Genomic DNA, 22,943 nt, shown 5'->3' on the forward strand with positions numbered 1-22,943 from the left:
AGCACCCCTCTGTGGGTGGGCGAGATCTGCAGCACAGGGAGAGCGGCCTAGGGAGCTAGACTGGGGGGCTGGGAGCTGGACTCCTGGGTTCCCTCCTGGCTCTGGGGGGCTGGGAGCCAGGACTCCTGGGTTCCATCTCAGGCCTTGCTGCTCACTCTGTGTGAGCTGGGGCAGACACACACTCTCTCTGGCAGGTGCCCAGCACTTACACTGCCTGGGCTCAGGGGGGCAGATCTCTGCCCTACCCACAGGTACTCCAGGGCCTCACTGCCCACAGCTGGGTGCCAGGGGCCGTCCCCAGACGGCCTTGCCAGGAACACAGCCTCCAGCCAGTGCCCCCAGCTTCCCTGGCCAGCAACTGCCCGCAGACCACGGACAGTCGGGGGAGGAACGAAGTGGCGGCAGCAGCTCCTGGACTGCTGACAAGCCTGTGCCCTGGCAGCAACACCCCAAGCCATGTCATCTTGACCTGATTGCCCAGTGCTGCCCGCTGCAGAGAACCACCAGTCGGTGCCCACCTTGGAGGGCAGCTGGTGCCAGACCCAGACCCAACAATGCTTCCCCCTCCCTCTTTGAGCCCCCGCTTCACTCAGCGGAGAGACCTGGAAACAAGGACTGTAGCTGCCCCACAGGGGCCTCACCCCTCCCTCTCTGGGGCAGCCCACCCCATAGGGATCAGCCCTCCCACTGCAGGAGGGCACTGCTCTGGGGAAGCTTGCAGCACTGGGGTCCCTGTCTGCTCTGGTGCTCCCCAGGTGACAGGCATGGCCTGGGACTGGCAGTAGCTGGGTGTGTGAGGTGAGGGCAGGGCCCTCCATGGGTGATCCCCCCCCCATAGGCCAGGGGGGCTGAGCACAGCTGGCAAGTGGGGCCCACAGGCAAGCAACAGGCAATACAGTGGGCAGAAAAATGACCATGGAGCCGTAACATGCACATGTGGGCCCCTCAAGCAGAGTCAGGAGCACCTGCCTTGCCCCCAAACCAATCTTCCTTCAAGGAGACCCCCACATCCTGTGCAGGGAGGGGCTGACCCCCATGCTCAGCCCCAGCACCCTCAAACCAGGGGTCAGGGAGGCAGCGCCTCCCTGTAGGGCTCTGGGGACACCCCCCAAACCAGCAGTGCATGGAGAGGAGGGGCGCTGTGAGACGGGCCCCAGAACAGCTGGCCTAGCCCATCCCTGCCCCCCGGCCCGGCTCTGCCAGGCCCTGCCTGTGGAGATCGCACTTTGGAGGCTGGGGGGCTTGTTCAGGGGGCAGTGGGAAGGGCTGACTGCAGAGGCCATATTGCCCCAGGCCAGCTCTTCCCCAGTGGGGTTGCATAGGATGACCCAGCGCTGGGACAGAGCCCTAGACATGCGATCTGGGCAGGACCTGGCTCTGGCTCTGGCCCTGGCGCAGGGTGGGGGCTGCAGGGCGGTCTGGCTCAGTGATGCTGAGTCCCCGTTCTCTGCCCTGGGGAGCTCGTGGCTCTGGCAGCGTCACTACGGGTAAATCCAGTGTGAGGCCCCGCAGCCGGCCAGCGGGATGGGCAGATCCCCACACGCCTCCCCTGCAAGTGTGCTGACTGCTGCCCCCACCTGGACAGCTCAGAGCTGTATCACTGGCAGGCACGGCGCCCCCTGGTGCCAGGTGGGGGACACAGGCACAGCTGGGGGGGCAGCACCTCCCTAGCATGGCACCGCCTAGTGCCAGGGTGGGGGACACAAGCACCTCCTCAGCACAGTGCCCCCTAGTGCCAGGGTGGGGGACACAGGCACAGCTGGGGGGGGGCAGCACCTCCCCAGCACAGTGCCCCCTTGTGCCAGGGTGGGGAACATAGGCACAGCTGGGGGGGGCAGCACCTCCCCAGCATGGCACCGCCTAGTGCCAGGGTGCGGGACACAGGCACAGCTGGGGGGGGCAGCACCTCCCCAGCACAGTGCCCCCAAGTGCCAGGGTGGGGGACACAGGCACAGCTGGGGGGGGCAGCACCTCCCCAGCACAGTGCCCCCTTGTGCCAGGGTGGGGAACACAGGCACAGCTGGGGGGGGCAGCACCTCCCCAGCACAGTGCCCCCTAGTGCCAGGGTGGGGAACACAGGCACAACTGGGGGAGGCAGCACCTCCCCAGCATGGCACCCCCAAGTGCCAGGGTGGGGGACACAGGCACAGCTAGAGGGCGCAGCACCTCCCCAGCACAGCGCCGCCTGGTGCCAGGGTGGGAGACACAAGCACCTCCCCAGTACAGCGCCCCCTAGTGCCAGGGTGGGGAACACAGGCATAGCTAGGGGGGGCAGCACCTCCCCAGCACGGCACCCCCTAGTGCCAGGGTGGGGGACACAGGCACAGCTGGGGGGGCAGCACCTCCCCAGCACAGCGCCCCCTAGTGCCAGGGTGGGGCACACAGTCACAGCTGGGGGGGACAGCACATCCCCAGCATGGCGCCCCCTAGTGCCAGGGTGGGGGACACAGGCACAGCTAGGGGGGCAGCACCTCCCCAGCACAGCGCCCCCTAGTGCCAGGGTGGGGGCACAGGCACAGCAAGGGGGCAGCACCTCCCCAGCACGGCACCCCCTAGTGCCAGGGTAGGGGACACAGGCTCAGCTGGGGGGGGCAGCACCTCCCCTGCACAGCGCCGCCTGGTGCCAGGATGGGAGACACAAGCACCTCCCCAGCACAGCGCCCCCTAGTGCCAGGGTGGGGGACACAGGCACAGCTAGGGGGGGCAGCACCTCCCCAGCACAGCGCCGCCTGGTGTCAGGGTGGGAGACACAAGCACCTCCCCAGCACAGCACCCCTTAGTGCCAGGGTGGGGGACACAGGCACAGCTAGGGGGGCAGCACCTCCCCAGCACAGCGCCCCCTAGTGCCAGGGTGGGGGCACAGGCACAGCAAGGGGGCAGCACCTCCCCAGCACGGCACCCCCTAGTGCCAGGGTAGGGGACACAGGCTCAGCTGGGGGGGGCAGCACCTCCCCTGCACAGCGCCGCCTGGTGCCAGGATGGGAGACACAAGCACCTCCCCAGCACAGCGCCCCCTAGTGCCAGGGTGGGGGACACAGGCACAGCTAGGGGGGCAGCACCTCCCCAGCACAGCGCCTCCTAGTGCCAGGGTGGGAGACACAAGCACCTCCCCAACACAGCACCCCCTAGTGCCAAGGTGGGGCACACAGTCACAGCTGGGGGGGACAGCACCTCCCCAGCACGGCGCCCCCTAGTGCCAGGGTGGGGGACACAGGCACAGCTAGGGGGGCAGCACCTCCCCAGCACGGCGCCCCCTAGTGCCAGGGTGGGGGACACAGGCACAGCTAGGGGGGGCAGCACCTCCCCAGCACAGCGCCGCCTGGTGCCAGGATGGGAGACACAAGCACCTCCCCAGCACAGCGCCCCCTAGTGCCAGGGTGGGGGACACAGGCACAGCTAGGGGGGGCAGCACCTCCCCAGCACAGCGCCGCCTGGTGCCAGGATGGGAGACACAAGCACCTCCCCAGCACAGCGCCCCCTAGTGCCAGGGTGGGGGACACAGGCACAGCTAGGGGGGCAGCACCTCCCCAGCACGGCACCCCGATGCCAGGGTGGGGGACACAGGCACAGCCAGGCACTCTGCCCCCTACCTGCCCTGGTCCAGCCCCTGCTGGTCCAGCCCTGGGCAGTGCCTGGCACTTGTGCTAGTTTGTGCTGATTGTCACCCAGTGAAGGGCAGCTGCTGCCAAAGGAGACCCCCCAACTCCCTGCCCAGGTCACCCGCTGAGTACCCCCCTCCCTGCCTGCTCAGCCAGATGCTGCACCAGCCCCAGGCCTTGCTGGGGCCGTGCCAGAGCCAGCCTGGCTGAAGGGGAGGGAATGGGAATCCAGGTGGTTACATAAGAGCAGGGGCCCAGCACTGGAGCAGTGAGACCAACACGTGCCAGAGGCTGCAGGGCCCCAGTCTCCCCTGCCTGCACCCCAGCCTCCACAGCGCCAGCCCCAGTGCACACAGCACAGAGCCACCAGGGGCCTGGACCAGGGCTGTGGGGGGAGCTCCCAGCAGGGGGTGATGTGGGGATGGGGCACTGGCTGCAGTGGAGCCCCCAGCTACTCCAGTCCCAGCCTCTCCCAGCAGGGGGCGATGTGGAGGAGGGGCACTGGCTGGGGGGGAAGCTTCCAGCTATTCCACTTCCAGCAGGGGGCGCCATGGGGAGCGAGGTAGGGTTCTGGGTGTGAGGGGTGCCCAGTTGCTCCAGTACCAGCAGGGAGTGCTGTGAGGGGAAGGGAAGGGGGCTCCTGGCTACTCCAGTGCCAGCAGGGGGTGCTGTAGGGGGAAAGGCAAGGGGCTCCTGGCTACTCCAGTGCCAGCAGGGGGTGCTGTGGGGGACAGGGGGCTGGCTATAGGGAGTGCCCAGTCACTCCAGTGCCAGCAGGGGGTGCTGTGGAGGGGGCAAGGGGCTGGCTACAGGGGGTGCCCAGTCACTCCAGTGCCAGCAGGGGGTGCTGTGGGGGACACGGGGCTGGATATGAGGGGTGCCCAGTCGCTCCAGTGCCAGCAGGGGGCACGGTGCAGGGCAGTGGCTACACTCTCATTGCCGTCTGCGTGGCTCGTGGTGTGGGGCAGATGCTGGGGCTCTCGGCCCAGCATGGCACCCGCACTTCACTCTTGCAGCGCCTCTGCAGCCCGTGCCTAGTTCTACCTGGAGCCAGCCTCCTCCCAGTGCAGGGTGTAACAGACCTGCCGTGGGGCTGGGGGCACCTTGGGTTTGCAACGCACAAGCCCAGGGCCGCTGCAGCCTGGTGCAGGGCTCCCCAAGGCCCAGCCTTGTCTCTCCAGTGGGCCTGTGCAGTCTCTCAGCATGCTGCGGGGCAGCCTGGCAGGCTTCTCACCTGCCCCTTGCCTGGGAGCAAAGGGTGCAGGAGCCTATTTTGACCCAGGTACCTCTGGGTGCCAACAGGGAGGGGCCCAGAGAGGTGCACAGGGTTACAGGGAGCTCCTGTGTCTGGGGTGTACGTCCTAGTGCACCAGAGACTGGCATGGGAGGGCTCCAGTGACAGCTGGTGTCTCACTAGTCTCCAGCCTCCGTGTGAAATGCACGTACAGATCCCATGGAAGGGGTCACAGCCATGCTTGCCAGGCCTGCAGCTAGGGCTGAAAAGCAGCTTCTGTGGGATGAACGCTGCCCACTGTAAATGGAGGAGTCTGGCTGCCGGTGGGTCTCCCCAGCAGGCTGAACTGAATGGTGAGGCAGGAGTGTGAAAAGGTCAGAGAAAAGCACCAGGAAGTCACACACAGCAGGGGCGCAGACCATGGTTGCCGACTTCCTAATCACACAAAACCAACCACTCTTGCCCCACCCACTCCACCCCCACTCACTTTCACCAGGCTAGGGCAGGGGGTTGGGATGTGCGAGGGCTCCAGGGTGGGGCCAGAAATGAGAGGTTCAGGGCTTGGGTTTGGGGTGCAGGCTCCAGCTGGGGGATGTGGGCTCTGGGGTGAGGCCAGGGAGGGCTCGGGGGTTGTGGTGAGGACTCTAGGAGGGAGTTAGGGTGCAGGAAGGGGTTCCAACCTCAGGCAGGGGGTTGGGGTGCAGGAGGGAGTTTGGGGTGCAGGCTCCACTTACCTCAGGCAGCTCCCAGGCAGCAGCACAGTGGGGCTATGGCAGGTTTGCCCTGGCCCCGCCCTGCTCCCGGTAGTGGACGGTGTCTGGCCCCTAGACGCAGGGGCAGCCAGGTGGGTCTGCACTGCTCACACCTCCCTTTTGCCGGGGTTGCCAGCCAATGGGAGCTGCGGGGGCAGCACTGGGGGGTGGGGGCAGTGCACAGAGCTTCCCTGATTGGCCCTCCACCTAGGCAGCACAGGGACCTGCTGGCTGCTTCCAGGGCACAGCGCAGTGCCAGGACAGGTAGGGACTGGCCTGCTTAGCCCTGCTGCACCGCCGACTGGACTTGAAATGGTCTTGTCAGCAATGCTGACCGGAGCCGCCAGGGTCCCTTTTTGACTGGGCCTTCTGGTCAGTCACCGGCGGCCTGCAGCCCAAGGGCAGGGCTGTCTCAAGGCCACATCGAAAGTTTGCTTTAGTACAATTGGCGCACAAAGATGACACCCCGTCATCCTCTCCAGGGAAGGAACCGGATGAAAGGGGCGCCCAGCTGGTGGCGAGAACTTAGGGTGAAAGAAGCATCGGTAGACGAGGTCACGTGTTCGTTAGGTTCAGCCTCTAGGCAGCGAGTTATCATTTTGTTTTATATGTAACCGTTTGTTTCCAACGTTCGTCCTCAGGGTCCCCTGCATCTTGTTTTCACTATCAATATATCTCAGTGCTGACAGCTGAGCTGGGCCCGGGCCGGAGCCGACTCCTCCCCTCTGGTGTGATCTGTGCCGTTGGGAGCAGCAGGCCTGGGGATCGGAGATCAGTGCACCGCAGAGAAACTCCCAGGGCTTGGAGTCTCGAATCACCTATCGCCGCCTGTACAGAGGATGAGGCCTGTGGGGGCCTGGAGGGCAGGGCGGGCCCTGCTAGAGGCTGGTGGGTCCAGGGAGCCAAGCCACAGCAGGCCCAGACCTGATCCCTTGACGCCAACGACAGGTGGTGGAGTGGTGCCTCTCAAGGCTGGGTACCCAGGGAGCACAACACTGACCTGCAGGACACAGGCTGCCCCATTGTCTGCAACGAGGGAGGGGCAGGTGCCCGGCCTGGGAAGTGGGAACCCTCTGGGGGGAGGCCAAGCTGGCCTGGGATATTGCTGCCCCCACTATGAGCCCCAGGGAACTGGGACTCAACATGTCACCACCTTCAGGGCTGGGGCCAGGGCTCCCCTTGTCTCAGGCCTGAGTGGGCACAGAGACCTCGTGAGGACAGGGCTCCCCTAGTCTCAGCCCCGGGCAAGGACGGGGCTCCTTTTGTCTCAGCCCCGGGGGGGGGCACAGAGCCCCCTTGGGGACGGGGCTCCCCTAGTCTCAGCCCTGGGGGGGGCACGGAGCCCCTGTGGGGACAGGGATCCCCTAGTCTCAGCCCCGGGCGGGGACGGGGCTCCCTTTGTCTCAGCCCCGGGGGGGCACAGAGCCCCCTTGGGAACGGGGCTCCCCTAGTCTCAGCCCTGGGCAGGCACAGGGCCCCCATAGCTTCAGCCAGGCAAGGCAGGGAAATGCATGTCTCCCTCCTGCTCCTACAGAGGCTGGCGTCCCCTCTTCACTCTCGCACGCCTCCGGCCTGGCTCCCTTGGCACCGACCTGCTCCCCTCCTGCCCGCCCCGGCGCGGGCAGCCTCATGGCCCAGAGGGGTTAACTCCTGGGGGAGGGGCTGAGTGTCCCTGCAAGCTGGGCCCCTGTGGGCTGCAGAAGGGGTTTGTTATCATGGGTTGAACCCCCTCTGACAGTGCTCAGGCCCTGCTTGCACCAGGCAGCCCGGGGGGGGGGGGGGGGGGCTCTGTGGGGCCCAAGGTCGGGGAACAAGGTTTGTAGAGGGGCCATTCCGTAGGGCTCCCCCCACTGGCGGGTGTCTGAAGCTGACTGGGGCAGCAATGCCTCTCCCTGGGTACAGGAGGAGAATTCAGCCAGAGGATCCTGCTTTATTCAGCACCCCCAAACTGGCCCCCTCAGCCTGCGGCAGGACATTGCGCGCCCGGGGGGCTGTGGGAGGAGCCTGTCTCCACCGCCCCACCCCGCCCCGCCAGGCTGGGATGCTGAGCCCTGCAGAGCAGGCAGGCCGGCCCTGGGGACTGCGATGGGGAGGAGCCGCCAGGGCTAACTGGGGAGCTCCTCGTCCGACAGCTGCTCGGGGGACAACGCCTGCAGGTGGCTGGCTCGGATGCTGACAATGCTGGGGCAGGCAGCCAGGAGGCTGGCCACACCGGCTGCCGTCACCCCGGAGCCATCCAGGTTCACCTGAGCGATGGGCACTTGGCGGAGGTAACGCAGCCCTAGAGCAGAGAGAGGTGAGGGGTTAGCCCAGGCAGCGGGACCCACCCAGCTCCTTCCCACTCCCCGCCCCCAAGAACGGGCCTGTGGCCAGTCCCCCACCCCTGCCCCATGCTGCCCCGGGACCAGTGGCAGCCCTCCCCCCCGGCGTCCAGCCCGGCGGGGGCTCACCTCGGTCGGTGACACGCGTGCGGCTCAGGTTCACCTTGTGGAGCTGTTTGCAGCGGCTGATACCCAGCCTCACCACGCTGTCTCCCACGGGCGTGCTCGCCAGGCCCAGCACCTGGGGCAGCAGGCTGGCATCAGAACAAGCAGTGCCCAGGGGGCAGCGAGTAACCCACCCAGCACAGCAGCCCTTGTGTCACGGCTGCCCCATAGCCTGCTGGGGGCAGCTGGCACCTGGGTCTGTGTCCATCCATGCCTCACAGCTCATCCTCAGCGCTGCCCGCCTGGGCTCTGGAGTGAGCAGCTCCACCTCCTGGGCATGCAAGCAGGAGCCCCAGGCAGGCCACAGGGCCCCACCCAGCCCCTCTGCTGCCATGGGCCACAATCTGGTCTGCTTGGGGGTGGGGTGCCCCAGCCGTTCCCTTGGGGGACAGTGTCTGGGCCAAGCACCTTGGGGGCATTGCCAGAACCCTCTGCCCATGTGGCAGGAACCCCCAGGCCCAGCTGGGTCAGAGACTTTTCATGGGGGAAGGGGAGGGGATGCCTGGGGAGATCCCAGGTACCAGCCTTCCCCACTAGTCCTGAGAGCCCTGGGCTGCCCGCTGTGCCCACCCCGCCTGGTACCTGCAGGAGGGGCAGCTGGGTGATGCAGCAAGCCACACCTGCGCTGGAGACAGCAGTGCGGTCCAGGCACAGCTCCTCGAGGTGCTGCAGGCCCTGCAGGTGCTGCAGCCCGGAGTCACTCACCAGAGTGTTGCAGAGGGAGAGCCGCCGCAGCCTGGGGCAGGGACAAGGACGGGGCATCAGCGGGGACTGGTGGCTCCCTCCCTCACGGGGTCTTAGTGCCCAGCCCCTCCTCCCAGCATCACTGCCCAGGTGCAGATCGCAGAGGCTCAGGATGTGCACATGGGTCCAGTGGGGCTCGGCAGCAGCTGTTTGGCCTTGGGTCCATCCCGGGGCTGCCCGGGAGCCCACTCTGAGCCCACCAGCCCCTGCTCCGCTGGGCTCCTCACCCCAACCTGCAGCTGGGCTCACCATGCCTCAGAGAACCTGCCCCAGCCAGCCAGGGGGGCCATATCCCAGGTCAGAGTGCCCGGCAGACCCCAGCGCAAGCCTGCCGCCAACCAGGGACCCGGGGGGAAGGGCGCCCACAGGGCCAGTGCAGGGGCTGGCCGCCTCCCTCTCCTCCCAGGCACCTGTGCAGCTGGGGCAGATGGCGCAGCCCCTCGTCAGTGATGTGGGTGAAATCGGTCAGGTCTAGCTCCAGCAGCCCCTCCAGGCGGCATAGGAACTGCAGGCCGGAGTCGGTGACTGTGTGCCGGCTTGGCAGGCTCAGCTGGGCCAGTGGCAGGCCTGAAACAGCCAGCAGGGCAGTGAGTGGCCCTCACCCCCCCCCCCCATGCCGGCAGCACAGCTCTGGGGTTCCTGCCGGTCCCGCCCAGCCCAGCCTCTTGCCCAGAGCTCAGCTCCGACCAGGACACACCACACACGGAGCACACGAAGGGCCCTTGGGGCACTGGACGTGCCTTGGGTGGCTGCAGCACCATGAGGGCAGGACCCTGCCCCGGCCCTGCACAGGCAGCTAGACACTGCTTCTCCACAGGACCCCCGCCGAGCTCTGCCAGGGACCCCCTACCCCAGGGCACTCCTACCTGAGACCAGCTGCAGCGCCAGGTCGCCATCCACGGACTGCACTCCAGACAGGGTGAGCGTAGAGAGGGCAGGGTGGGAGGCCAGGGCCGCCAGGGAGGCTTGGCTCACGCGGGTGTCGTCCAGGTGCAGCGTGTGCAGGCGGCTCAGCTGCTGCAGGGCAGAGAAATCCGAGATCTGCCAGAGACCAACTGCCCGTCAGAACCCCGCCCAGGGCAACCCCGTGCCTGCCCTGCCTAGAGGGGAATGGCCTCCTACCCCATCCCCTGCCCCTGGGGCTGGATGGGAGCCAGCGCCCCCTAGAGGGGAACGGCCTCCCCTGGTGCAGCGACCGCCACTAGACACCTGGGAGTGGATTCTGGCAGGTTGCACGGGGAAGTCTCATGCAGGTTCTGGGGTGGCTAAGGCGGCGATATGTGCTTCTGAGCTTCCTGGGCTCAGCAGGAACGTCCCCGGACCCTAGTGGGATGGCTGCTAAGCCCAGGAAGCTGAGTACCAGATGCAGCCTCCTCAGATGCCCTGGAGCCTGCATGGGGCATAGCAAAGGCTCAGGTTTTTCGGGAAGAGACATGAGCTTTTCCTGCGGGGTGGCTCAGGGTCTCGGCGCGGTGCTGCTGGAGTGGCTCTGGCCAGCTTGAGGCTCCTCTGGGCCGGGGAGTCTCGGATCTCCAGGTGTGAGCGGGAGGACAGGGTGAGGCAGGACTGGGGCGCTAGCTTCCCTGAAAGGGGGCTCAATCTGCCACCCATGGGCCCCGTTCCCCATTCCCCACCCCCAAGCCAGGCAGTCTCTGACCTGGGACCAGATGGGAACCAGCACCCCCTAGTGGGGAAAGGCCCCATGCCCCATTCCCTGCCCCCTGTGAGCCAGCCAGTCCCTGCCCTGGGGCTGAATCAGGGCCGGTGTCCCTTACAGGGGAAAGGCTCCATGCCCCACTCCCCGCCCCCTCAGCCAGCCGAACCCCCATCCCAGGGTGGGATTGGGGCCGGTGCCCCTTACAGGGGAAAGGCTCCATGCCCCACTCCCCGCCCCCTGAGCCAGCCAAAACCCTGTTGCAGGGTGGGATCGGGGCCAGCGCCCTAGAGGAGAAGGCCCCGTGCCCCATTCCCTGCCCCCCGAGCCAGCTGAACCCCCGTGGCGGGGTGGGATCGGAGCCAGCGCCCTAGAGGAGAAGGCCCCGTGCCCCACTCCTGGCCCATCACCTCGGTCTGCTGGAGGCTGAGCAGCGCCAGGTGGGGCGCGTACTGGGGCAGCAGGCGCAGCGTGCTCTCTGTGATCGCCGTCCTGTTGAGGAGCAGGTGGCTGAGCGCGGAGGGACCCGAGTGCAGGAAATCCACCATGCCGCAGTCGCTGATTTTGGTCTGGTCCAGAGCCAGGTGCGAGAGGTGCGGGAGCCCTGGGGGGGGGTGGGGAAGCAGATGTTACCGGGGCAGAGACTGGCCCAGCTTGAGGACAAAGAGCTGGGCCAAGCCAGTGTCTGTGTGGGGTCCAGCCACAATGGGGGGAGTAGGTGGTAGGGGACGTGGGCACGGAGGAGAGGTGGGAGGGGCCGCGAGCGGTGGGAGGGGCCGGGGCCATGAGCTGGGAGGGGGCCGGGGCCACAAACCTGGGGGGGGACGGGACGGGGGAAGAGCGGTGGGAGGGGGCCGGGACCGCGAGCTGGGGGGCGGGGGACGAGCGGTGGGAGGGGGCCGGGGCCGTGAGCTGGGGGGGGATGGGGGACGAGTGGTGGGATGGGGCCGGGGCCGCGAGCCGGGGGGGAGGACGATCGGTGGGAGGGGCCGGGGCTGCCGGAGGGACCAGAGGTGGGAGAGGCTGCGGCCCCGAGGGGGACGAGCGGTGGGAGGTGCCGCGAGCCGGGAGGGACGAGCGGTGGGAGAGGCTGCGGCCGCGAGGGACGAGCGGTGGGAGGGGCGATGCAGGGGGCTGGCCCCCATCCAGCCATGGGGCCTGCTGTCCCCGGCTGTACCTTTAATAAAGTGCAGGCAGGCATCTGTGAGCTTGACACAGGCTGAGAGGTTGAGGTGCTGAAGTCTCTGCAGGTGTCTCACCACGGACAGCCCCTGGTCTGCAGGAAGGGTGAGGGGACACATCAGGGCCGGGTCCGCAGACCTCACACCACCACCATGCTGGGTCCATCCCGCCCATGGGGCCTTGTGGGAAACCAGCGGGGGGATCCTGACCAGTGTACCCAGGGATCCCTTCCCCCACGGCCGGTGCGCCTTGACTCCGCCGACAGCACAGGGCTCTGCCCCCCTGCGTAACAATATCCCAACAGTCCATGCAGCCCAGGACCAACAGCTGCAACAGGGGCTTCAACGGGAGTGAACAGAACAGGACAGTTATTGAGTGATCCGTCCCGGTCGCCCACTCCTAGCCTCCGGCACTCAGAGATTTAGGGACACCCAAGGCATGAGGCTGTGTTCCTGTGCATCCTGATGGACCTACCTCCATGAATTTATCTAGTTCTTTTTTGAATCCTCTTATAGTCTTGACCTTAACAACATCCCCTGGCAAGGAGTTCCACAGGTTGACCGGGTGTTGTGTGCGGAAATACTCACTTTTGTTTGTTGTAAACCTGCTGCCTATTAATGTCATTGGGTGATCCCTAGTTCTTGTGTTATGAGAAGGAGTAATAACATTTCCTTATTTACTTTCTCCACACCACTCATGATTTTATAGATCTCTATCATATCCTCAGTCCTCTCTTTTCCAAGCTGAAAAGTCCCAGTCTTATTAGTCTCTCCTTATATGGCAGCCATTCCATACCCCTAATCGTTTTTGTCGCCCTTTTCCAGTTCCAATATATCTATTTTGAGATGGGGTGACCACACCTGCACACAGTATTCAAGACATGGGCGTACCATGGATGTATATAGTGGCAATCTGATATTTACTATTTTATCTATCCCTTTCCTAGTGATTCCTAACATCCTGTTCACTTTTTTGACTGTGTCTGCACATTGGGTGGATGTTTTCAGAGAACTGTCCACAATGACTCCAAGATCTTTCTGGAGTGGTAACAGCTAATTTAGACCCCATCATTGTATATGTATAGTTGGGATCGCGTTTTCCAATGTGCATTACTTTGCATTGATCAACATTGAATTTCATCTGCCATTTTGTTGCCCAGTCACCCAGTTTTGTGAGATCCTTTGTAGCTCTTCGCAGTCTGCCTGGGACTTAACTAGCTTGACTAATTTTGTATCATCTGCAAAATTTGCCACCTCACTGTTTACCCCTTTTTCCAGATCAGTTATGAATATGCTGAGCAGCCCTGGTCCGAGTATAGACTCCCGGTGGACCCTGCTATTTACCTCTCTCCACTGTCAACACTGAGGTTACGTAGAACCTCTCTGTTAACCCGATTTATCCTTCACCTGCCTGCACTGCCAGGCCTGTGCCAGCTTGGGGGGTGGGGGGGGCTCTTGTCACGCATACGCAAGGGAACCTGCCCCGACAGCCCCCTGCCCCCAGGGAGCCAGGCCCTGCGGGGGACACCACAGCCACCCCAGAGAGAGACAAAGAGAGGGGTGTGCGACAGCCTGGCCCACACTGCCCCACAGGGGGCTGCCTGCAGCACTCCATGGGCCCACGGCAGAGCTCCACGGGCCTTCAGGGGTGGGGAGAGCCCAGGCCTAGTGTCTGTCCATGGGCCTGCCATACGTCCTCCTGTTCCCCACGAACAGGCCTGCCCCGTACCGGCGAGCCAGCCCCGCCCCCGCCCCATACTGGTGAGCCAGGCCTGTTCCCACCCCATACTGGCGAGCCAGCCCCTCCCCTGCCCCATATTGGCAAGCCAGCCCTGCCCCATACCAGCGAGCCAGCCCCGCCCCCACCCCATACCAGTGAGCCAGCCCTGCCCCCACCCCACACCAGAGAGCCAGGCCTGCCCCATACTGGTGAGCCAGCCCCGCCCCCACCCCAGTGAGCCAGGCCTCTTCCCACCCTGTACTGGAGAGCCAGCCCCGCCCCCGCCCCATACTGGCGAGCCAGCCCCTCCCCTGCCCCATATTGGCGAGCCAGCCCTGCCCCATACCAGTGAGCCAGCCCCTCCCCCGCCCCACCCCAGTGAGCCAGGCCTGCCCCGTACCAGCGAGCCAGGCCTGTTCCCACCCTGTACTGGAGAGCCAACCCCACCCCTGCCCCGTACCGGCGAGACAGCCCCGCCCCCGCCCCATACTGGCGAGCCAGCCCCGCCCCCGCCCCATACCGGTGAGCCAGCCCTGCCCCATACTGGCGAGCCAGCCCCGCCCCCGCCCCATACCGGTGAGCCAGCCCTGCCCCATACTGGCGAGCCAGCCCCGCCCCCGCCCCATACCGGTGAGCCAGCCCTGCCCCCGCCCCATACCGGTGAGCCAGCCCTGCCCCCGCCCCATACCGGTGAGCCAGCCCTGCCCCATACCGGCGAGCCAGCCCCGCCCCCGCCCCATACCGGCGAAGCAACCCCGCCCCCGCCCCATACCAGCGAGCCAGCCCCGCCCCATACTGGCGAGCCAGCCCCGCCCCCGCCCCATACCGGTGAGCCAGCCCTGCCCCATACTGGCGAGCCAGCCCCGCCCCCGCCCCATACCGGTGAGCCAGCCCTGCCCCATACCGGCGAGCCAGCCCCGCCCCCGCCCCATACCGGCGAGCCAGCCCCGCCCCCACCCCATACCGGTGAGCAGGGCGCAGGAGACCAGGCTGAGGTGCCGCAGGCTCTGGAAGGCCCGCAGCTGCCGCAGCAGCTCGTTGGTGGCGTAGGCGTAACAGTTGAGGACCAGGGTCTGTATCTGGCAGCCAAAGAAGAGCTCCAGGGTCTTGGGGCGCAGCAGCCTGTGGTGGATCATGCAGGCCAGGATGCGCTCAGCCAGCGGGGGCGTCAGGGAGGCCAGGCTGCTGCAGTACTGCTTTCGGGGTGCTGTGGAGGAGACAGCAGGTAAGGTGCTGGGGGGCACTGGGCTGGGGGCAAGGCCATGGGGCTGTACCTGTCAGGAGGGCCATGGCCGCCCGCAGGGCCATTTGGAAGAGCGAAGGCACGTGGGAGAGGCGGGGGGGGTTCTTGTGCCCTGGGGGTGGGGCTGGCTCCTCTTGGCCCCGCAAGGCATTGTGGAAGCGCTGCTCCGCTGCCTGGGCCACGGCGCCCGGCAGGTCCGAGGGGCCCACACCACGCCCATCGTCTGCAGCCCTGCAAGGAGGAGCTGGGTCAGGCCATGGCCACCGCCCTTGGGGAGAGGCACCTTCAGCCGGCTCCTCTCCGGGGCCCTGGCCCAAACCCAAGGCAGCAAACTTCCTGCCCCACAGCTCACGCCTTGCAAAGAGCCCAGTGCTGGATCCCCTGGGATTCCCATGGCTGAGCAGAACTCTGCCATGACCCCCAGGCCTTCTGCAACGCGAGGGTGCCGCCCACAGCCACCAGCACATACCTGAGCCTGTTGCCCTCTGCCGGCCACTGGTGCTGCGGCTCCATCGGGCCCCGGCTCGGAGATGGCAGCAAAGGAGCCGGCCCTGAGCCTGCAGATCAGAGCACATCACATCAGTGGAGGGGCGAGCCGCGTCGGGAAAGGGGCCAGGGCCACGGGCAGCCATCCCCCAACTATCTATCCTGGAACTCCTGGCACCTCGGTTTCCGTTAACCCAGCAGGCAGCGCAGGGAGCTGTAGGCACCCAGGGCAAGCAGTTGCCTTCGTGCCATCTCCCGACGCCCAGGCAGGGCTGACTGCGATGTCAGTGCAGAGGCAGAGTCCACTGGGTCCCGATGTGCGTGCAAGGGCCCTGGCATCACATGATGCCCACTGGCCAGATAGATGTGGTGGAACCAGGCCGCCATTCCCATCACAAACTGGACTGCCCGTTAACACGTCTCCTTGCCTAACGCTGCAGGCAACAGGGCTGTCACGGCCAGAGCGGGCACACCCCCGGCACGAGGGATTCCCGACAGTGCAGCCCAGGAGTCAGAAACACCATGGGGCCTGCCCCACACCGACAGTCCCCTCCCTGGAGACTCTGCCCTATTCACATGGCTCAGCTCCCTCCCTCCGGCCCTGCTGACCTCGGGGGGACAGCTCCTCGTCCAGCGGGCTGCACACAGTGGGTGCTTGCTCTGGATTTCCTAGCGTCAGCCGTTGTCCTTGGCCTGCGGGAGGGGCAAACGACAGCCAATCCAACAGGGCTCACGCTGCCCTCACCCTGCGAGGGAGGACAGAGCCCGCTTCTCATCCCCCCGCTCCCCCCGGGGGCAGGCCTGGCAAACAGCAGCCCCCGCAGGAGTCCACAGAGCCAGGCCCCTGAGACCCTCACTAGCCAGGTGGGCACGAAGCCTCCCCAAGGCCCCTTCCCCCAACCAGCAGGCTGGCAGCTTACCCCAGTGATGGTGCGATGGGGAGGTCGACTCCCAAAGGCCATGGACCCCGGGTTTCCCTGGCACCACCCTGCGCGCAGGGGAGCTCAGCGCCAGCCGAAGCTCCTCGGCATCTGGGAACATCCCTTCGGCCATGGCCTCTTCCGGCATGAGGCTCAGGATCTCGCCCCTGCCCCAGGCGTGCTCCTCCACGGGCAATGCCTGAGGCCCAGGGGGCTGCAGGGGTCCATCTCTGGCCTGGGGGGCTGCCAGGGCGCAGGTGCCTGACGGGAGCGGCTTGGTGGCCAGGACGCACAGGGTGGCGCTGGGGGTCAGGCCCAGAGCTTGCAGACTGCAGGGCAGCTCAGCCGGGCCGAAGCGGCGCTTGGGGAAGCCCTGAAGGAGTGTGAACGGCAGCAGGTCGGGGTGCAGAGTCGAGAGGCGCTGCGTGACGTGCTGCAGAGGGCAGTCAGCTGGGAAACGCTCCCGCAGGCACTGGCCTGAGGGCAGGCGGATCTGGGGGCAGAGAGAGCACAGTGGTTAGGCACAACATCCCAGGCACAGGGCACCGCCAGCCCGGCTCCGTGCCCAGCCAAAACCCACGTGAGGCCAGGAGATGAGACCGTACCAGCTGCTGTCCCATTCTCACCTCAGAGCAAAGGAGGGGGCAGCACAGGGCTCAACTCCTGTTCCTGCCAGGACATCAGGTGTAGGGTAAGACGCAGCCACCTCTAGAGTGGAACATGAAAGCTGCGTGTACGGGGTCACTGCCCCAGCACTGCAAGGACACGGGTGCCGCACCAGTGCCTGCGGGTCACGGCAGTGGTAGAACAAAGCCCCTGTTCAAAGCCAGCTGAAGGCAGAGTTCCAGACGGCAAGTTAGACTTTGGCCAGGCTCCAAAATCAGCATCTCAGTTGCCACGAGACCTAACGAGGGCAAGGGCCAGGCCCTGCTATGTGCGCCTGCAGTACGGCTGCCAAGGCCCTGGGCTCTGCACTGACTCAAACAGGAGAGCGCCCTCTCCTGCAAAGCGCCCCCCAGGGCCTTGGGGCCAGGGCTGGGGGGAGAGCGCCCTCTGCTGCACAGCGCCCCCCAGGGCCTTGGGGCCAGGGCTGACTGAGGGGAGAGCGCCCCCTGCTGCACAGCGCCCCCCAGGGCCTTGGGGCCAGGGCTGACTGAGGGGAGAGCGCCCCCTGCTGCACAGCGTCCCCCAGGGCCTTGGGGCCAGGGCTGACTGAGGGGAGAGCGCCCTCTGCTGCACAGCGCCCCCCAGGGCCTTGGGGCCAGGGCTGACTGAGGGGAGAGCGCCCCCTGCTGCACAGCGCCCCCCAGGGCCTTGGGGCCAGGGCTGGGGGGAGAGCGCCCCCTGCTGCACAGCGCCCCCCAGGGCCTTGGGGCCAGGGCTGACTGAGGGGAGAGCGCCCCCTGCTGCACAGCGCCCCCCAGAGCCTTGGGGCCAGGGCTGACTGAGGGGAGAGCGCCCCCTGCTGCACAGCGTCCCCCAGGGCCTTGGGGCCAGGGCTGACTGAGGGGAGAGCGCCCCCTGCTGCACAGCGCCCCCCAGGGCCTTGGGGCCAGGGCTGGGGGGAGAGCACCCTCTGCTGCACAGCGCCCCCCAGGGCCTTGGGGCCAGGGCTGACTGAGGGGAGAGCGCCCCCTGCTGCACAGCGCCCCCCAGGGCCTTGGGGCCAGGGCTGACTGAGGGGAGAGCGCCCCCTGCTGCACAGCGCCCCCCAGGGCCTTGGGGCCAGGGCTGGCTGGGGGGAGAGCGCCCTCTGCTGCACAGCGCCCCCCAGGGCCTTGGGGCCAGGGCTGGGGGGAGAGCGCCCTCTGCTGCACAGCGCCCCCCAGGGCCTTGGGGCCAGGGCTGGGGGGAGAGCGCCCCCTGCTGCAAAGCGCCCCCCAGGGCCTTGGGGCCAGCGCTGACTGAGGGGAGAGCGCCCCCTGCTGCACAGCGCCCCCCAGGGCCTTGGGGCCAGGGCTGACTGAGGGGAGAGCGCCCCCTGCTGCACAGCGCCCCCCAGGGCCTTGGGGCCAGGGCTGGGGGGAGAGCGCCCCCTGCTGCACAGCGCCCCCCAGGGCCTTGGGGCCAGGGCTGACTGAGGGGAGAGCACCCCCTGCTGCACAGCGCCCCCCAGGGCCTTGGGGCCAGGGCTGGGGGGAGAGCGCCCCCTGCTGCACAGCGCCCCCCAGGGCCTTGGGGCCAGGGCTGACTGAGGGGAGAGCGCCCCCTGCTGCACAGCGCCCCCCAGGGCCTTGGGGCCAGGGCTGGCTGAGGGGAGAGCGCCCCCTGCTGCACAGCGCCCCCCAGGGCCTTGGGGCCAGGGCTGACTGAGGGGAGAGCACCCCCTGCTGCACAGCGCCCCCCAGGGCCTTGGGGCCAGGGCTGACTGAGGGGAGAGCACCCCCTGCTGAGACCCCACTCAGCTCCGGGTTTCCTCTTGGAGTCTCCCATGCCAACCCCAACCCACTCACTGGAGGCGGCCCACAGCAGGATGCTCTCAGGGGAAGCCGGAGGTTTTGCATATCCAGGGAGGGGCTCCCTTTGCCCTTTGGTTGGCAGCACTTCCTCAGCCAGGGCCTCCCCTCGTCAGAGGAGGGGCTCAGCTCTCTGGGGCAGGGCCCCCCAGGGACTTAGATCCTCCGGCCAGACCAGCTCTGCAGCAGGAGTTCAGGACTCACCATCAGCAGGCACTGCCCGTCACTCGCCAGCTGGGCTCTGCCCTCCGGCCTGTGGCCCTGGGCAGCCGGGGGGGCCGGCATCTGGGCCCACTGGGTCTTTGCCTGGAAGCGTCTCCGGTCGTCAGCGATTCTCCGCAGCACCAGCTCGCGCTCCTGGGGGAAGAGGCTGGGCATGACTGTTGGGAGCTCCCCGCTGGCACAGGGGCAGGGCCCAGCACCTCGCCATGCTCCGTCCTGCCCTGCCTCCGCGGGGCATGGCCTGCGGCTGAGGGCAGAGACGCAGCCAGAGACTCAGGGGCTTCTCCAAAGCTTGAGTCTGCAAAGCCAACTGCGGTCGCTCCCCAGGGGGGTGCGGCCGGCCCCAGGAGCGGTAGCGCTGGGAGTAGATGGCGTGCCAGAAGTGTCCAGGGTGGCTGCCCTCCGCCGCCCCTGCTCCTCTCAGCTCCAAACGCAGACCCTCACTCCTGCCCCATGGCGCTCACCTTCTGCTTGTTCTGTTTCTCGGCTTTTGCCTCCTGAGCCAGGCGTTCCCGCTGCTGCTCTTCCAACTCCTTTCGGCTTGCCTTCATCTTGCAGCTGTGCCCAGCCTCAGCCCCTGGCCACCCGGGGGAGCTAGGCCCCCGGGGCGCAGAGAGAGAGAGTGATGGAGCCGCCCCCTCGGTCGCCTGCCAAGAAGAGGGGCCAAGCGGGGCAGGGGGGCATGCACCTGGCAAGCGGGGCTCGGCACGGGGTGCCTCTGACCCCAAAGGCACCTCCTGGAGCTTGGGAAGGTTGAAAGCTGCAATTGCTCCTCCTGGCTCTTCAGGGGGCGCTGTCTGGAGCCGCTGCCCCCTCTCCTGAAGTAACCTGCAAAGCACAGAGAATGAGGGGGCAGCAAGGACCCCCAGCATCCCCTCTCCAGCCCACTTGCCTGCAGAGCCAGCAGTGATCAGTGTCTGCACATAGCAGAGGAGAAAGACCCTATAAGCTGGGGGGGCTCGACAGGCTCGGCATCCCCACCCCCGGCTCCTGCTGTCAGTGCACTCAGCCAAGCAGGGGGGCTTTGTGCTCACTGGCCTGGGGGTCTCCAGGCAGTAGCTCAGGCGAGGAGAAGGCTGGCGGCCTGGATTTGCTGCGACTAAGGACAGCTCAGTCAGGCAGCGATGGGACCAGAACAAAACCTGCAGCTGTTCCGAGACCTTTCACTCAAATGGAGAGCCAGGCTCCCCGGGCCTCTGACGCTGCACTTCTGGGCACCACGCCCTGGGCAGCTCCAATCCCTCTGCCACGTGGGGGCTCAGGCACGGGGCCCCAGGCTGCAGAGCTTGCACATTTCCAGGGGGCGGGAAGACAGCATGGGGTCACCATCAAGAGCGGGCGATATTCACGAGCTGCAGAAACGCCCTCTCCTTTGGAAACAGCGGTGCCCCAGTGCGGTCTATTACACCTGTAAATGTCTGTTCCTTTTCTGAGTCCTGCAGAGTCCTTGGCATAATTATATCATGAGGCATGGAGTTCCACAGGCTAACAGGGCATCATGTATACAAGTATTTGCTTTCCCATGATTTCAGCCTCACAGGATGTCCCCTCATCCTTGTGTTATGAGGAGGCAAACAGGAGCCCCCCCCCATCCACCCCTCTAACCCATTAGTTGTTCTTTATCCAGTCATCCTGCCCTGTCTACACTGAGCAGTCCCAGCCTCTCACGCCGTCCTTGGGCAGGCCTGACAACCCACCTCTCACAAAACGCCTCTGAGACCTTTAACGAGCACAAGGCAAATGGCCAGGACTTCAGCTCTTCACATCACCTGAAAGATGACATCCCTAGCCACACACTGCTGGAGACAGAGGAGAGGGTGTCCCTGCCAGGCCTCCGCCCCACTCCCTGCAGCCCAGTGCCCCCTGCCAGGCTCCTACCCTGCTCACCACAGCCCAGTGCCCCCTGCCGAGCCCCTGCCCCGCTCCCCACGGCCCGGTACCCCCTAGTACTGCCCCAGGGCAGTGACTGAGGGCAGAGCACCACTCCTGGGCTACGCCAGGCTGTTGCAGGGTGGGGTTGGCTGCGGCTGATGGCAGCTCCTGGTGACTCCCAGCGGCACGCTGAGGCTTGCTCCCTGGGCAGCGCGCGGCTGGGCCGAGGGGCCAGGCTGCCCCCCAGGGCTGGGCGCTCTGCCCTGCAGGCTGGTGGGGATGAGAACACTCACCATTCTGTGGCCTCCTGCAGGCTGAGGGAGCCGGCCTGGATGGCTGCGTGTGCCTGCCCTTCGGTGAATCCCATCTCGGTGAGCGCCAGGAGCAGGTCGCCCAGAGTCTGGGGAAACAGCACAGATGGGTCATGGCTCGCCAAGCGCCTGGGACGGGGGCAGCGGGGTGCCGGGACAGCGCTGGGGGGGGGGGTAGTGGGGTGTGGGGCACAACACAGTGCTTGGGGGCAGCGGGGTGCCTGGGAGGGCACAGGACAGTGCTCGGGGGGTAGTGGGGTGCCTGGGCAGTTATGGGGTGGTGTCCGGGGGCAGTGGGGTGCTCGGGGAGGGTGGCACAGGGCAGTGCTAGGGGACAGCAGCATGCCTGGGGCGGTGCTGGGAGGGAGCACGGAGTGGTGCCTGGGGGCAATGGGGGGCACAGGACGGTGCTGAGGGGGCAGCAGGGTGCCCAGGGTGCCTGAAGGAGTGTGAACGGCAGCAGGTCGGGGTGCAGAGTCGAGAGGCGCTGCGTGACGTGCTGCAGAGAGCTGTCAGCTGGGAAACGCTCCCGCAGGCACTGGCCTGAGGGCAGGCGGATCTGGGGGGCAGAGAGAGCACAGTGGTTAGGCACAGCATCCCAGGCACAGGGCACCGCCAGCCCGGCTCCGTGCCCAGCCAAAACCCACGTGAGGCCAGGAGATGAGACCGTACCAGCTGCTGTCCCATTCTCCCCTCAGAGCAAAGGAGGGGGCAGCACAGGGCTCAACTCAGCAAAGGATGGTGCCTTGGGCAACGGGGGGGCCAGGGGTGGTGCCCAGGGACAATGGGGGGCAAGGGCGGGGCAGGGGGCACATGGCTGTGCTAGGGGGCAGTGGGATGCATGGGGGCAATGGGGGGGGCGGAGCGGGCCTTGAGTGGTGCTGGGGGTGAAGCGGGGTGCCTGGGGGCAATGGAGGGGCACAGGGCGGTGCTGGGGGGCAGCAGGCTGTCCAGGGCCAATGGGGGCATGGGGTGGTGCCTGGGGCAATGCGGGGGCATGGGGTGTGCCTGGGGGCAATGGAGGGGCCAGGGGCGGTGCTGAAGGGCAGTGGGGGGACCAGGGAGGCACGACACAGTGCTGCAGGGGCACAGGGGGGTGCCAGGGGCAATGGAGGGGCACAGGGGGGTGCTGGGGGGCAGCAGGGTGCCCAGGGCCAATGGGGGCACGGGGTGGTGCCTGGGGGCAATGGGAGGGCACGAGGGGTGCTGGTGGGGCAATGGGGGGGGCAAGGGGCAGTGCTGCAGGGGCACGAGGGGATGCCGGGGACAATGGGGAGGGGGCGGCGCCTGACCATGTTGCTCCAGGACGGGTTTGGCTCCTACCCGCCTGGGTCAGAGCTGGGGGGGGCGGGGGCAGGTCGGATGCGTGGGCAGAGCGGGGGGGGGCGGGGGCAATGGGGGGCAGGTGCAGTGCTGGGTGGCCGGGGGGGCACGGGGCGGATGTGTGGGCGGGGCGGGGGCAATGGGGGGCGGGGGCAGGGCTGGGGGGCCGGGGGGGCCCGGGGCGGACGTGTAGCCAGGGCGGGGGACCGGAGGGGGCCGTGCAGGGCCGGGGGGCGGGTCTCACCGCGGGCCGCTCCATGGCGGGTCCCTACGCTCCCGGCAGCCCCGAGACCGGAAGTGCCGGGGGTTCCGCCCCCCACATGGCTCAGGCCCTAGGCCGGGGGTGGGGCGGGCATTCCAGTGGGGGGGGGGTGTGTTCCGGTGGCGCGGCGGGGGGGGGCCGTTCCGGTGGCACATCGGCTCCCTTGGGCGGTGTTGGCGACACACGACGGGGCAGTAACTCGTTGTGCTACAGTGAGTGGGGACGAGGGCTCAGCGCACGACTGTCCCCAGCCCGTCGTGTCAGCCCTGCCGGCCCTGGGGTCAGAAGGGGGGGGGGGGTCGCAGCCCTTCCGCGGTGCTGGGCCCAGTCTTCGTCCATTCACTTTAAGGGGTCACGTGCCGATAAGGTTTTTTAGAAGGTCTCTCTCTGTCTATATTATATAACTAAACTATTATCATATGTAAAGTAAACAAGATTTTCAAATGTTTAAGAAGCTTCATTTAAAATTAAATTAAAA

At 66.7% G+C, this 22,943-nt stretch overlaps 1 protein-coding gene across 8 annotated transcripts; it reads right to left on the reverse strand.

Annotated features, from left to right (window-relative positions):
- Positions 1-6,145: 6,145 nt before the first annotated feature.
- On the reverse strand, positions 6,146-22,540 carry LOC127045815 (uncharacterized). 8 transcript variants are annotated; one of them, XM_050942461.1, is made up of 16 exons: positions 22,448-22,540; positions 20,863-20,969; positions 19,162-19,525; positions 18,680-18,832; positions 16,020-16,512; positions 15,709-15,792; positions 15,083-15,170; positions 14,645-14,844; positions 14,335-14,577; positions 11,647-11,745; positions 10,880-11,073; positions 9,682-9,856; positions 9,226-9,382; positions 8,692-8,807; positions 8,036-8,147; positions 6,146-7,866 (listed from the first exon to the last, which is right to left on the reverse strand). In XM_050942461.1, the coding sequence occupies exons 1-16, from the start codon at positions 22,460-22,462 to the stop codon at positions 7,497-7,499; spliced, it is 2,970 nt and encodes a 989-aa protein (XP_050798418.1). In that variant the 5' UTR covers positions 22,463-22,540; the 3' UTR covers positions 6,146-7,496. The 8 variants fall into 8 exon arrangements, 7 of the variants coding, with proteins under 7 accessions (XP_050798418.1, XP_050798416.1, XP_050798419.1 ...); XM_050942459.1 differs by having other exon boundaries at positions 20,863-21,439; positions 22,448-22,501; XM_050942462.1 differs by lacking the exon at positions 22,448-22,540 and adding an exon at positions 21,553-21,649.
- Between the last annotated feature and the right edge of the window lie 403 nt (positions 22,541-22,943).

Source organism: Gopherus flavomarginatus, chromosome 2 (genome assembly GCF_025201925.1).
Source record: "Gopherus flavomarginatus isolate rGopFla2 chromosome 2, rGopFla2.mat.asm, whole genome shotgun sequence".
Taxonomy (NCBI): domain Eukaryota; kingdom Metazoa; phylum Chordata; order Testudines; family Testudinidae; genus Gopherus; species Gopherus flavomarginatus.

What these genes read in the sequence shown, in the direction of transcription:
- LOC127045815 (XM_050942459.1), bottom strand. Translation starts at nt 21,224, where the DNA reads ATGCTGCTGTCCCCTAGCACTGCCCTGTGCCACCCTCCCCGAGCACCC. An exon ending in ACGGGCAGTGCCTGCTGATG is followed by an intron (nt 16,513 to 18,679) that starts GTGAGTCCTGAA and finishes CTCTGCCCCCAG; the next exon opens with ATCCGCCTGCCCTCAGGCCA. An exon ending in CTGCCTGCACTTTATTAAAG is followed by an intron (nt 11,074 to 11,646) that starts GTACAGCCGGGG and finishes ACCCCCCCCCAG; the next exon opens with GGCTCCCGCACCTCTCGCAC.